General features: G+C 40.9%; 1 protein-coding gene across 1 annotated transcript; it reads right to left on the bottom strand.

Moving 5' to 3' along the window:
* Window positions 1-1,919: 1,919 nt before the first annotated feature.
* On the bottom strand, window positions 1,920-14,329 carry galnt12 (UDP-N-acetyl-alpha-D-galactosamine:polypeptide N-acetylgalactosaminyltransferase 12). The gene is made up of 10 exons (XM_061059345.1): window positions 13,939-14,329; window positions 12,848-13,017; window positions 11,534-11,723; window positions 11,077-11,262; window positions 10,540-10,657; window positions 9,914-10,090; window positions 8,518-8,649; window positions 7,734-7,847; window positions 5,864-6,022; window positions 1,920-4,944 (listed from the first exon to the last, which is right to left on the bottom strand). Exons 1-10 carry the CDS (start codon window positions 14,289-14,291, stop codon window positions 4,813-4,815), a joined length of 1,731 nt encoding a protein of 576 aa, XP_060915328.1. The 5' UTR covers window positions 14,292-14,329; the 3' UTR covers window positions 1,920-4,812.
* Window positions 14,330-16,102: the final 1,773 nt, after the last annotated feature.

Genomic DNA, 16,102 nt, shown 5'->3' with positions numbered 1-16,102 from the left:
ATTACCCTTTCAAGTATTTTTCATGTTAGCAGCAACTAACATTCACCATTTTAAGTAAATGGAATGACTTTAGTTTTTCAGGTATTTCAGGGCAGATTTTTAACCTGCAACTAGAGGGAACCATTTTCATTCCCACAATGCACTACAGTTCATGTTAAGAAAATGCCTAGGATAAGAAAGAAAATGCCTGGAGATCACCAACGTCATCTGGATTCATCCTCAGGGTGGTTATGATTATCTGTACCCCAGACATTCTTTCTGTCTTTAATTTAAAAAGAAAATCAGTTATTTCTACAGGGGTAAAAAAAAAACAGTCAGTGTAAAAAATGGAAACAGTTTGAAAACAAGCATGAAAGCATATATTTAAAAAAAAAACACCAGCTGTATTCCTCTGTCTGCAGTGGAATCAGGATCATCTGTGTAACATGTCTGAGCAAGTGACAAGTGAGTCATTATGAAGGACTGGTCCGCTGATGTCATTGTCAACCTAAGCAATGGTCTACGTCGGCTACACACTGACAGCAGAAGTGGGCCTTGTTGAAAAGAGCATTATATTATTCACAGAGAGAGAGAGGGATTTTAAGGTGGAAATAACACACATATCCATTAAATAAAAACTATAATACAGCTCAGACCCTACCGTTTTCTATGGAAAAGTCAGTTATGGTTATTTGATTGAATTTATGGACTTCAGGAAAGCTGCCTTCTTCTCTGCATGATGCACCTCCTCCAGTGTCAGGCTGTGGCGCTGCATGTGAAAAGTGATGCTAACTATCTAGGCCTCACATGTTTACTGCACCGTCTGGAGTCCCTCCTGAAAGGGAAAAGTGTGTCATCTAATGTATGCAGCCAACAGCCACTGCTCCTGAGCTGTTCTGGGTATTGGGGATTACATAAACTGAACAGACATGCAGTGTGGAAATGGCCACACTGCTCTATGTGTGTGTGTGTGTGTGCTCCTCCTCTCACTCCCTGACAACTGAAGCCTGAGCATCTCCAAAGACTTGCACCATGGGGAGTCTTGTTTTGCATTATCATTAAAGACACATATGGGCTGAGGGAGACTGAAGTGCAGCATGTATGCCACAGCAGATCAAACACTATAGGAGTACACAATGTGCACAGATTGCAGCAACATTTCTGTGGACGCATTCTTCTGCATTTGAGGATATTTTATCGTTGTGTGCATATCTCATGAGGGAAGCATGCAAAAGATTAGGATGAGCAGTTTTAAAGAGAAGCAGCACAGCCTTCTGCAGTGCCTCTCATTTTCTTATGGAAGCAGCCGAGCAGCGTTTGTCTGAATGTGAAGTTTTTTCACCAGAGCATGTCATCCAGAGCGAGACAGAAACCAGCTTGCTGCGTGCAAATGCTGTACAGTAGTTCACGTTAACAGCTGAAATTTAAAGATACTACATAACAAAAGAATTTTCCTTGTTTGGCATTTCTACTATACTGTAAAAAGCTTTTATCCACCATGCCATGTGCAAGAACACATGGGCCTCACACGCTCAGGATCCCATCAAACAAACAGCAGAGCATCACGAGTGAGTAATTGGGAGAGACTGCAGGGCCGAGCATCAACACCAGGGGGAACGCAGCGACTCGGCGCCACCACGCCATTTCAACATCTAACTCAGCAGCTGGTGATCAAACCAATCTGATACGCTTGGTAAACTCACTGCCTCCTTTTTTATTCCTCATTTTCTTCTCCCATTACCCTCCAAAGCATCTTGATTCACATCTCCATCACGGTTAAATGTGGATGATAGCCTTTTTGTCCCCCCCCCCCCATTATGAGTCACAGTTATAAAGATATGCTGTTGAGTGAGACAAAAAAAGTGTTTTTTAGGATTATTTTAAAACATTGATGCATTAAAAAAAAACATTCTAAAGAAAAAAAAAGGCAGAGACACAAATCCAAGTGAATATTTTATTACCTTATCTTGACAATAAAACAGATACACTGTCTTCAGATCATTTCTCTGGTGCCAACAAATACAAAAATATTTTAAGCAATATCCTTCACTCTTCTAATTACAATGTAAGGCAACTTGAGCTACAGCCAGCATTAATACACCAGACACAGTGTTACATTCCAGCATTATTATTTGCACATATTACCACTTAAATATCGACACTGGCTCAGAGTTAGGACACAGTGAAATCAGCCATTTTTCCAGGCTCAAGTGCTTCAACAGATCCTTGGAGTATTACAAGTTTACAGCTCAGGATGGTTGACATAAAAAACCCTTTAATGACCTGCTAGACAGATATGATCCCTGGCTATCAATTTTACTACAGCTGCAGGTTCCTTATCACATTAGCATACAATATACTGCCAGCATAAAGATGATGTTCTAGACATGTCTTGAATAACAAATGGCAATAGGGACAATGAATTACCCTTTATAATAACAGATTGGAAAACTTAGACTACCCCCGAAAGGCTAAAGACATAAACTGATGGAATGATTTAAAGCTGTCACTTCTTTTTAGGTATCGGATATCTTGAAGCAGCTTTTTCATGGTCTTAAATTCTGACAGGACAGGGCAGTTTGCCAGGGAACATGGAAATCTAGAAGCAACTATAGTCTATCAAGACCAAGAGCAAGAAACTGTTCACTAAGTACACTATTAACCCTTTTTGGCTCTATCCCCTGAAACATACTTTCAATCCTCAAAGATCCGCTCTTCCTTTGGTTTGCACAATCAAGAACCAGAATTCTTTACAGACTGCTAGAATTTTAAAGCTCCAAATTAAGGCCATTCAAAAGTTTTGATCTTATTTTAGCCCTTCAGGTCAGGCTAAACAGTGCAGCAATTGCATGATGCTATTTTCAAATGCTATGGGTGGCAAATAAAGCACATTGTACTGTCATGTATGTCATTACGTAGTTGCAACATCATCACCTTTACACTATACTTTACTTTTTCTTGTAATTGGCAAATTTAGTAATCCAAATTCCACCGAGTCACAGCTATGGGGCTGGAAAAATTGTCTCTTTCCACCTCCCATTCATCTTATTGTGAGTGTACATACTAAATCAATAGCAAAAATCTATATCAGTACGATCTTCTGCGGACATCAATTCCTAACAGAGCTCCTCTGGGGCCGATGAGCCAACAGCCTGTGAAGGTTAATGGTAAGAAAGAGGTCACAAATTGCTTCATTCAGTCTCCTCCAGTATCTCCTTCTGCTGTCAAAAACTGTACTCCTGTAGACTTCAATCCATAAATCAAACCTCAAGCCCACGAGTAACAAGTCCTCATGTGAGAAGGATTTGGCCGGCACAAGTCCAAAAAGAGAAGTCCTTCTCTGCACACCTCTGACACCAGAGAGGAAGAGGTGCTGATAAAGAATTGAGAGAGGACCAGAAAATCAATCAGGGAGTCATCTGGCATCCCGGCACTCTGGAGACACCAACAACTGTCGCCGCCGCCGCTGTGTTTCCCTCGGCAACTCTGCATAGCCTGAGGGACAGCCACAAGTGACCGCAGCTCGGAACAGAGGTATCTATAGTTGTCTGACTCTGATGGATGCAAACAGAGACAGTGTGCCCAAATCAGCCCACCAGAGCAATATACGAAGACTCCAGGGAACACCTTGGTTGTTGCTCTCAGCAGGGGAGCATGCATAATATAAGTGTGCAGATGCTTTGACACAAATCTAATTCAGCTCTCTTTCAGTCGCTTTGTTTGCCAAAGTATACATTCAGCACAAAACAAGAGACGTTTTGTTTTTGTAAATCAGGCACTCCATGGCTTTCAAGGACAAGAAAGATGGGTAATACTGTAGATCTTACTTTTACATATTTTGTGTGTAAGCTTTTGCAAATAACTTTTATCAAGTGACTACGTCCAAAATAAAGACTAAAGATGAGATCTGCCTACATTGGAGAAAAAATGTTGTATAATAAAGAAAAAGCATCATATCCATATTTGACATCCTATGAATTGAATCCCTAAAAGATGGCTATGATCACATCATTCAAAGAGCATAAGAAGGAAAAAAATGTTACAAAAAGTGGTGCAAAACTTGCAGAATGTCCAATGTCATTTTACCTCGGTCACATTTACATTGAAAAATGACTTCAGTCGAGGGAGAATGAAACAAGACTGGAGTTGCTGCTGTTATCAGTAGTTCTGTGATTAAGTTGAAGAGGTACTAGGTACTTGCATAATGCCTGTGATCTAAGGCTTTCTTATAAGTCACTGTGCGTAAGAAGAGCAAACACTGCTGAAATATTATTTTCAAAACACCTAAAGATTTGTCCCACGTTCTCTTGACAAAGAGAGAACACCTGCTGAAAGGAACGTTAGCCCCCTCTAGAGGAGAGCATGCAAACACAACGTGGCTCTTTTAATAACTGATGTCAGCCACTTAATGCAAAGATACACCTGTGTTTCAGTATCCCTCCAGGTGAAGGGCTCTTATTCTGAAAGGTTGCACCAGTGTGAAGGTAAATGAAAAACATGAAAAAAATATTAGAAAGTACAATTTTGCAACTTCACACGGATATTCATTATCGTCTTGATTAGAAAAAGTATACACATTCCTGTCACCCAGCAACAGCTTCCAAGGGAAAAACAATATCCCCCTTTACAAAGTACGTCATCAGTACAATTACCAGTATAATTTACTTTTGTTCCATTTCATCCAGCTGGCACAAAATTATGCAAAAGTTTTAGGTTTGGGATGGAAAACAGAAGTTCCTCCTCCTCTTAGAACAAGTAAAAATTCCTCCTCAGGATATTGACCCGGAATGAAAAATATATCTGTGTATGTTTTCTGCATTAATACCGTTATGATCAATGCTCAAAGAGCCACTTTTGGTGAGGACTGTCAGAGCAGGGCAGGAGCGAAGGGAATCGTTTCCCCTCCTTTTTGTTTTCCACTGCCTGGACACACTTTTGGCTCGCTACATGGTAAAGCCCTCCGTCCTGGAAACAGAAGGGAAAAAATACAGGGTAAAGAAATGGGATATCATTTTATTGGAATATAGTGGTAACGTGTTTCTTATACCCTCAGATTTACAACAAGTAATTGAAAATAGGAGCAATGTGGGTTATACAATACAGTTCTAAAGTGACATACGACAGCTCAGTTTAGTGATATTATCGTTAGGTTTCATTTGGCCCGGATAAAAATGGTCTTTTCTTGTATTAAAGGTCACTTTACCTCCCTCCTCTGTTTTTTTCTTGCCCTGTTGGAGCTATTCTGTCCCTCTTGGGTCCATTTACATTTAGATAGTGTGGCAGACATTAGTGTGGTGTGACTACACTGAACATATGCTAAGAAACCTGCAGCACTGAGTGGAGAATACCCAGCTTTTTAATTCTCTGGGATTTACATTTTGGTATTAGGAAGGTGTGACATGAATGCTCTGAAGCTTCCCCCGTAGCCATGGTGATTGACGTCTAAATCAATAATCCAAAGCTGTGTGTTTTCTTTGTTTAAGTGTGTTTCAGTACAATTATATGCATTACTTTTCATGGAGAAAGAGGAGATACAGACACAAGCCCTTTTCAGACTGCTTTTTTTTTTGCAAGTGCCGTTACCAGCTCAGCTGTCATCACGTCTTTGTACATTCATATTGATTCCGCCATGGCGTAATATCTGTGTCCCAGTCTGTTACTACTGACGACGGTACAGAGGGGGATCACTTTTTCCACCCGTAACGCCTTTGCGACATTCAGGTTGAAGGCAAAATGTCACAGGGGTGTAAATATGGCAGCTTGAAACGGCAGTCTGAATAGGTCTACAGATACAGAAGTATATACATGTATGAAGCTGGCTCTTTAGTTTTGTCTGTGATAAACAGATGCAGCTTAAGATATAAAACCAGAAAGGGCTCCTTACCGTTCGGAGGACAAATTTCTGGTCTACAGGTACAGGTTTCCCCTTTTTTTTACAATGCTGCATCGTCAGGTAGGCGCTAACGTTGTCTCCCACAACGCACCCACCAGGCTCGACTGTGTTATAGCGAAGCTCACCATCCCTCTCAGAGTATTCAAAGAACTGCAGGAGAACACAAAAAGACAAGTCTTTTCTGTTAGTTATTTTTTTGAAATCTACTATTGGAACAGAACACAGCCATTTAAGTCACTGACGGAGACTCATTGCATGCACATGTATGCATGCATATGTGGGAAAAAAGATATGCAGCATCAAAGCAAAAGGACACAGTACACACACACACAGTACACACACACACACACAGTACACACACACACACACACACACAGTACACACACACAATAAATGAAAGTGTAAGGTGAATATCTTTTTTTTTTTTTTCTCCTACATGCAGAACAATCCCTGAAGGCCTGCAACACAAACACTGCTGAGCCAACTTCCTTCAGAGACAACATTAGTACAGAGGGCCGCTGGAATAACAGTGGTACATTTCACAGCGCTTTCTGTCAACCACAGAGTATAAAGGTGCTGGAAAACACACTCCTTTGTATCAACAAGGCAAGCGGATCAGTTTGCAAACTGGGGAAGTTGAACTAGTCCATTGTTCCCCAAATTGTAAGATTACAATTGTAAGATTGTGGTATAATGTGAACTAAGATGATTGTATTACTTTGAATGAGTTGAGATGTTGAAGGAATCTAAGGAGTAAAAAAGGGGAGGGAAGAGTAAGAATTACAATGAGGCTTGTGACTCTCACAGTAATAAAGAGAATGTTGTGAGAATCGCAGGATAACTTATGATACGATAAGATACAGTGCGACAGTTATTCTGCAATGTATACTGCAAGACAATCATCTGATTACACATCACAATATCCGATTAACTGGAAAATACAAAAGGTCCCTACAAAGTCAAATTGCAGGATTCATGTGTTTATGTACTGCAATTTGGTGTCACTTTAACCTCTTATCAATCTTCATCTCTTAATTTCGTATCACTGTTGTCCGGCATTATGGTGCCTTCCATTTCATCTTGGAAGTCGGAAATTCCGAAGTGTATTTTGCAAGTTCTACCTGTAGACATGATGTCACGTTATTTTCGTACGCAAACTATCACGTAGTGCGTTGTAATCGTCAGGTATTAAAACTGTCAAGTATTATCATCAAGTATTAGCTAACAAAACAAAGGTACTCCTGGAGGCGTCCATGTTGCTTCTCTAACTTGCAACTGGAAGGCGGTTTAACTCAAGTGTGACGTCATTCCCAGCTCTGAGATCTGAGGTAAACTGTCTTCTTCTTTTATCCATGCTGTCAATTTTTTCTTAGGCCTGATAACTTCTGTTCACGTTCCCCTCATTCAGGTCATTAGCAGCACCTTGAGGAGTAATGGAGTGGTGTCGCTGTGGGTAAAACTGTGTATTCCATATTTGATACCCTTGACGACAACATATTGCATTATCAATATTTTGTTCCAACCCTTGTATTGCTGCTGGCAAGTCTTTTTAATCAAAGGGATAGAAAAGAAATGATGTTCAATTGGAATCAAACTTAATCAAAAGCTCAATGTAGCTCTTGTTCATTTTGTTTACACCTGAGGTAAAGGTATTTAAACAAGTCTACATGTGGTCAAGTCTTTAATGGGTTTTTTACCGCAAGCATACAGCATATATAATTATTATTTTATTGTAAACTTAAAAAAGAGGTGAAAGTATTTGAAGCTGATAAAAAAATCAATTAAACATGTCAATGCACATGACAACAAGCTGAAGGGACATAAAGACACTTTTTGTGGCTCACAGACTAACTTCCATTACCTGGTTCTGACCCATGCCATGACAGGAGTAAAGGATGACCCTCTCGCCAAACGTGTCCTTGTCTTCATCATGGTTGTAGTCGAAACAGTAGTCTGCCATGCCTTGACTCTTCAGCTAAAAAGGTGACAACAACACATCAGGTATTGATAACGTTAACCTTACAGAAGCTACATTGGTGATTGTAATAATGTCTATCTGCGTCTCACAACTACCTACACTCATACTCATTCGTGAAAACAAGTTCAGTCATCATGACAAACAGCAACTAAGATGTACGGCCCGACCGATGTGGGACTTTTCGGACAGATACCGATGTCGATATTGGGGATTTTAAAAAATCTGATACTGGTATATCGGCCGATATCTTTCTTGGTTCTGTCCTTGATCTGTAGAAATGAATAGATATAGATGTACAGATGCATTGTGTTGATTCCTCAAATGCAGTAATCAAACACTTGTGGGAAAGATATATAATAAAGACAAGATGGTCACCCCACTGGAAAGTAACTGGACATTTACACGCATCACCGCTTGACACTCTGGAGAGTGATAATGCTTGTTGTAATCCATATAGCGCACGCTGCTGGTGAAAGAGAACTGCTAAAGTAGTACAATGATACTCAAATGAAATGCTATTTGACTGGTGAATAAATCTAGTAATATGGTAACATAGCTAAGATAAAATTGGCCTATGAAATAATAATAATCACTGGATATGCTATTATCGGCCGATATTATTGGCTGGCCGATTAATCAGTCGGGCTCTACTAAAACGTGTTCTTACCATGCCATACATGCCTGGGCGATCCTCTGGGATGTTAATATCGGGGTAAATATTTTCTAGATACCACTTGAAGCTCTTACAGCCGAGCCTCTCCTTGAGCTTCAACCGCTCGGACACGTCTCCAAAGGCCTCCTAGAAACAAAGACCACAAATTCAATTTCCCCCTTTTTCATTTTAATTCCAGCTTTCAACCTTAAACCCCTGAATTAAAACAGAAATTGTGATGAAGTTACCCAATAAAACTTTTAACCAAGGCATCTTACAGTATTAAGGTATAATCAATGAAATACCCTGTGTGTGTGGAGGCTAGTTAGTTACACTCACACACACACCAAAGTGATAATAGTTTGTGAGTTAAAGGTCAGAGAGTGTCTCCAGTTTGACTTGGTGGGGCCCTTCCCTGCTGGAGAACAGGCTTATCAACATTAAAGGATGATTGATGCTGGTAGTTTGACTTGAATGCAGCCTTAATTGGCCTTCATTGTTTTTTTCTGTGACGAGAGGGATAATCTGTTGATGGGAAGGACCCATAATGACCAGTAATGTAGGTCTCTTGTGCCACTACACTATAGGAGGCAAGCTAAGGAAAAAAAACAACCAGCACAGGAGTAACTATAAGTCCAATTACAATTCCTGTAAATGGATAAATGAGGTCACAAAAAGTGCTTAAGGGGCAACTAAAGGCCATCTGAGGTGCACAAATGGCTAGAAAGGATCAATATCTTTATAAGGTGGTATCCATGAGGCTTTTGGTAGATGAGGTTGGCGTGCCACGGCAAGGTTGGCAGTGCTGCCTCCTCTCATGGAGAGAGAGTGCCACCAGATCTGTGCTTAGAGAGCTTCTCCTCTTAACTACACTGTCACACAACAGCACAGCTCCCTCTCCATGAACACACATCCACACAAAGGCAGGGCACCCCATAGGTTAGCACAGCCTTCAGCCTGTCGAGGACAGGTGGGTGACACCCGTTGGCAGCGATTAACACGGAAAGGTGGTAATCACACACCGGAATGCCCTGACACCCATCACCTCGGGTGTCTGATGCTCATGTATCCCAAGCGTCACTTAATCAGGGGAGCTTTTACATCACAGCGGGGGTGCAGTCAGTTTGTATGTGTGTAGTTTGTGTGAATATTTTGTGCATCTGTGTGTGTGTGGGTGGGTGTGTGTGTGTGTATGACCAAGTTTCTACATTGTGTGAAATAAGCGGGTAATCAGTCTTACAGTTTCGGTGATGACTGCAGCTGTGGGAAAAAATCCACTGCCTTCAAAATACTTTTTAAAGGAACACATCATGCAGCCATTATTTGCTTTAAGATGTTTCTTGGTTGTGTTTAATCATTTTGACACACACCAACATACACACACACACACACATTATTTTTAATGACTCACCAGTCGTGCTTGGGGGTTACGATGGTAGTAGATCTCTTTGTATTCATCCAACCAGACCTCTGCAGCTCTCAAACTGTTTGCCAGAGCTTTACTTCTGGAGTAAGGGGCCTTTTTAGGGAACACATGACCCACATGGGAGCACGGGTGGACCTCCAAGCTGCCTCCACACTGCCAAATCTAAAAGACATAAATAAAAAAACACAACCACGAGATTTTGGTCAGGCTTAGTCATGATTCAATCACTTATTTGGGCAAAACAAAGCACAGCTTTGTTGTTTGAGCTTGGAAATAGAAAAGTTTGTTTTTGACAGAAAATATTTCTGGTTCTTTCCCTATGGGAATTTCCTGTTGGGATTTTATAATTGTTTAGTTCAATTAAAGCATCAGGATCTTTGCCTTTTTTTTCCCACTGGTTGTTTGGATATAATTATTTCTCTGGTTGGTTTTCCAAGCGAATAAGGAGGTGTCAGTTAATGTGGTTCTTGATGAATGTGAAACAGATCTGTTGGCCTTTAAGTGCTGTGTGTTGTGGTGCAAAAATATAAATTGCATAGTTGTCCTAAAGCTTGGGCCTTACACATGCAGGATACATGAAACGAAACACTTAAAGACACATAATTATTTACCCTGAAGGAAAATTCCAGGTTTTCTCCTCCCCACACCTCCATCCCTGTGTCGTAGGTCCCCAGGTAATGGAAGTAATTTTTTTTCACAGCAAACAGGCCACCTGCCATAGTAGGAGACCTGAAGAAAAAATGTGGATTTCATCTTATAAATGAGGACTTACTCCTGATGAGATAAATCATAAATTTATTTCTATTCTGTGAAGTTAATTCACAACATTTTAAATCTCACACACACACACACACACACACACACACACACACACACACACACACACACACACACACACACACACACACACACACACACACACACACACACACACACACACACACACACACACACACACACACACACACACACACACACACACACACACACACACACACACACACACACACACACACACACACACACACACACACACACACACACACACACACACACACACACACACACACACACACACACACACACACACACACACACACACACACACACACACACACACACACACACACACACACACACACACACACCTGATGACATCAACAGGGGAACGACGGCGTTTCTGTTCATACTCGGGGACAGTGTGCCAGGTAAAGACCAACCGCCAATCAAATCCCCCGATCTGAGGTTCACCAGAGTTCCCTAAGTACTCAAAGGTGTTCCAGTGGATCACATCAATGACAGGACACACCACAGCTGATGGCTCCTCTTTGATCCTGGAGAAGAAAGGACAACAAAGAGTACTGAGATTACTCAGAAACAAGTAATACAAATCATTTCAGCTTTTCCTGCTGCACTCGCTCCAAAGATATTTAGCCTGGGTCAGATTGACAAGCACTCCTTCAGCAGGGCTGCTAGACATTCATTGCCTCACACAGTGACACTTCAGCTAGGCTAAAAAGACAAGGTCACACTTTGGGAGAAATACTCAGACAAAGAGTCCTTAAACTCTGCACATAAAAATAAAGTTGATAATGAATCTCGAACCTGTGGAGTAGCGGCTCTAACCAGCCTTCATGACATTCACAGTGACAGTCCAGGAAGGTCAGCACGTCACCCTCGGTAATAGACGCCCCCAGCAACCGGGCCCGCACCAACCCCTCCCTCTTGGTTGCTCGGATGAGACGCACCTTTCTCAGACCTGAGATGTACCGTTCCAACGGCTCCTTTAGATGAGCTGCGCAGAATTTAAGAAGAAGAAAAATCAACCAGAATAAAATGTTATGTGATTAAAGTGTTACTTTCTATGTTTGCTCATGAAGGTTATGTTTGTATTGTGAATTATTGTTTCTCACAATCACTGCTAAGATACAAAAAATTAAAGAACAAAACACAACAGTTACAATTTGTGATTAGCTTTTGAAAGCATCTGGTGAATCTTATTTAAAGAAAGGAAAGTTGATCGTACACAATTGCTGCATTTTGATCATCCATTGAGTTTCTGGTTGTTTTAATAACACAGCAGTGCTTCTTGCATGATTTTTAATTATACAGTGAGTCATGCTAAAATATCTCCTTATTTAGAGGCTCTTAAAGCTCATCAGCTCCATTTGATGATGCTTTCATTAACAAAACATCTTGATTTAACAAATCTGTGACAATGCCTGTTTTCCTCTAAAATATTAAGAAGAATACTGTCAAGTTTTTTCTTTTTGTTCTCACTGCCTCCTCCCCTATCACACCAAATGATGCAATCTACAGCCAGAATATAATTGCTGGATATACTTGTAAACCACTATGTTAACGCAGCCAGTGTCACGGCAGAGGGCGAGGTAGGCATTGCCTCATTTTTAGGGTTATGAGCCAAAAAGTTTCAGAACAACTCCCTTCAGTTTTCTCAGCTACATTTATTCAGAATATATTTGATCTCACTTTAGTTAATTTGAAACTTGATGCCACATTTTAAGCATGTTTTATGACTCCTCTTTTGTATTTACCATCCATGCAATGTACTGTTATTAATTATTATTCTACATGATGCAAAAGTCTTGTATTTTCAGTGCGAGTCTATCTGGATGACTATTACATTTCCCTTTATCTACATCTTAGATTCACAACCTGTCACTCCCTGCCCGTCACTCCCTGTCCAACTCTCTCTGACTCACCTAATTGCAAACATGTCAGTCTCTCCTCCCTTCTTTCTATCTGACTGCCATCTGCCTTTGTGTGCCTCCTTGTGTGTCAACCTCTCTGTCCATCCTGACTGTCAATCTGCCGAGTCCGCGTGCCTACACATCCCTTCTGCCTGTCCATCAGTCTGTCCTTCTCAGGGTTCTTAAATCACTCTGTGCCCATGGATACCTCTGTCGCTATAGTCGTCCACCAGCACCACCTCCTTCAGCAGGATGTCAGGTGACGTCTCCAGCACGCTGTGGACTGTCCTCAGCAGGGTGGACCAGGCCTCGTTGTAGAAGGCGATGACCACAGAGGTTGTCGGCAGAGAGCGGTAGTCATACTTCAGCTCCTTGCAGCTGCAATGTAAGGACATGTTTATCCTTCGTGTGATCTGCTCTTCATGAGTGCACCTGACCAGCACATTAAGAAGCTGGATACTGCCTGCAGACTTTCACATTATCTGTCACTTATATATGAATCTCTTCTTGGGCTAGTTTATGCATATCTGTGTGAATATGTGTGTAAAAAACTAAAACAGTAAGGCCTGTCCGCTCCCAAGTTGCACAGATGTGTATCTTCAAAGTTAAGCCAGAAGAAGGAACAAAATGTTTAAATATGCTGCCCCTGGTTCCCGGGATAATGTGCAAAAGGAGGGGCGCTGGTAGCCTAGTGGTTAGGTTGCGAGGCCCATGTACAGAAGCTGCAGTCCTCAAGGTTTAAGTCTAACTTGTGGCCCCTTTCCTTCATGTCATTCTTCACTCTCTCTCAGGTGTTCAACTCTATCCGTTGTCATTTCTAAATATATCTTTAAAAAAATAAAATGTACAAAAGACCTAAAACTGTCACAGCTGACTACTATGGGGGAATTAAAATCATTACTCTGGGTTTGTTCAGTTAAAGTGTGTGACAGTTGTATTTTCTACTTGCATTGTTACTTGTTTTTACTATAACAATGTTCATGCTACACTTTAGGCCATCAAGTGCAGGAGCTTATGGAGACAAAGAGAGGAGGTGAGACTGGTTTTAACCTGCACATTGATGATCTGGCTTTGAGTTTAATGTTGTTTGACTAAGCAAATCCTGTGCAAGGTAAATAGTAAGAAGTGAACACAATATAAGACTTTCTGATGTGGCAAAAAAACAAAACAGTTGTGCAGCAAATTCATTGTTAGAAGCCTATACATTGAAGGACACAATCCTATGTGAGTTGGATTATAGCAGCCCCCCTTTAGAGCGATAGTAAGAGTTTCCTTGGTTGACATTTGGCTCATACTTACAGTGGGTTCCATATTTCAGGCAGCCTGCGGTGCAGTGAGAGTTTATCACTAACATAAGTGTTAATCTGATGCTTGCTGATGCTTTCCTCCTCTTCTTTTTTCGCCTCTCCTTTCAGATTGAGTTTGACGGCTCTCCCCAGCTCCCCCAGGCTGTTTGAATCCAGGGGAGGCTTCTCGTAGACGGGTTTCTTGAGCTCATCATCTCCCACCTCTCTTTCTGTGGGGGCCTCCCGTTCATGTGTCACGCTCACGTCCCCGGAGTTGTGTTTTGAGAGTATGAGGTATCCCACTAAAGTGACTCCACAGATGAAAAACACAAGCTTGCGCTGGCTCCTTCTACCACAAATTGCCATCGTGTCGCTTCCCTGCTCGGCAGGAAAAAAAAATGGGTTAAGGTTTCATACCCAGAGGAGCTGCACTCCGTTGAAACCTCACGCTGAAGAAATGACCCTTTCTGTTTCACAAGCCTGCTACACGTTTCCGTTTGACGACTTTTACTTTTCTCATACTTCACGAAGTAGCCTACTTCTCCTGATTGTTACCTGGTTTTTACCTGGTTTTTGACATAATGGTCTAATTACGAAATGTTTGAGTTTTGCCTACAACGACGACAGTGGGAATAACGCTAGGACACTCCTCCTCCTTTGCCTGCTGGACTCTTTCCAACAGTGCTTTAAAGTGTGAACAGATTAACACCTGCGGATTACCTTTCCCAGCGGATTAACACTCGATAGCTCACCAATACGACCAGACTTCACCTGGATTCACCCGCACGAAGGAAATCTAATCTAGGTCACATTAGTCGGTCCAGCTTTTCCAAAATGTAGTAATGTTATAGTAATGTCAACTCTTCGTCGTGTTTCTAATTGCTTTACCTCGAGTTGTCGGTATTACTTCTAGCCGCTGTGACTGATATCAAGAGTTTACCTCCGGCCCGTTACAACTTCTTCTGAAGTTTTATCCTGCTATCAAGTAAGCAGAGGTGAAGCTACACTTCCGGTTTACGCAGTAAACTGTTCTAGTCTGATTAAAATATTTAAAGTCTTTGTATTAGCATTCGTGTTCACTCTGGTTTTGTTTTGGTCAAATTTTCCCTTTTCGTGTTGTTACCAGTAAAATATATTAAAAAAAACAACTTTAAATTAAATGAGAAATAGTTTAACCGGATGTGGAATGTATAAAGTCAAGTAGCTTGACAAACTGGAAGTATAATTCAATGTTTGTGTGGCCGCAGGTTAATCTCTTTAGAAATGACACAGTTACCTACTGCGGTCAAACCAGCCGCTCCTTGAGTTTACATGGTGAAAGAGCCGCCCCTAAATTTGAAGTGCCCACGTATTCTGATCTTTATGGTAAATGCTCCGGACTCCAGAGCGAGCAGGGGTAACAGACAGAAAGTGCAAAAGTGATAAATGCCAAAGTCTTACCATAAAACTGGCTATGAGATATACGTGTATGAAACGGGAGCAAACAAAATACTGTTCAGGGAATAGCTTCGGAGGTCGGTGAAATTAGTTTGAGTATAATACTGCGAGTCTGCGATAACTTCCATTTTTCAAAATAAGGTGTTTTCGTGGGAAAAAAAATATATGTTCTTCCATGACTTTGATGTCTTGTAAAAAAAAAAATTCTTCCATAAGTAGAAAATGATTCTGATATAGTTGGACTTAGTACGTCCTAGACTACATGCACAAGTAATATGAAGTACTTTTAGTGTGTACTTTTTGAGAAATCCATTGACAAAGTCCTTTATAAATCACTATAATGAGTCTTTTTTATGACTTTGATGTTTTGTAAAAAAAAAAAATCTTCCATAAGTAGAAAATGATTCTGATATGGTTGGACTTATTACTTCTTAGACTACATGCACCTGTACTATGACACAGCTCTCTGCAGTGTTTTGAATGTGACAGTACCAATTTGATTCGCTCTGTCACAGCTACATGTTGCACTTTTAATACTTTGCAATAAACACACATACAAGCATTTTTCATGTGCAATAGAGAAAAATTTCTAGTTATAGGCACTCATTGTAGACAGTCATGACTCACAGCGATATTTACAGAGGATATACTGGATTTCTGCTATATTTACAATATGTGTAAAATGTTTCACATTCAGCCTTTGAGACAAAATTTTGATTTAGGAACATCTCTGTATAGAA

This window comes from Labrus mixtus, chromosome 16, assembly GCF_963584025.1.
Source record: "Labrus mixtus chromosome 16, fLabMix1.1, whole genome shotgun sequence".
Classification (NCBI taxonomy): domain Eukaryota; kingdom Metazoa; phylum Chordata; class Actinopteri; order Labriformes; family Labridae; genus Labrus; species Labrus mixtus.
Note: the sequence above shows the minus strand (reverse complement) of the source record. Positions and strands in the feature narration are given on the sequence as shown.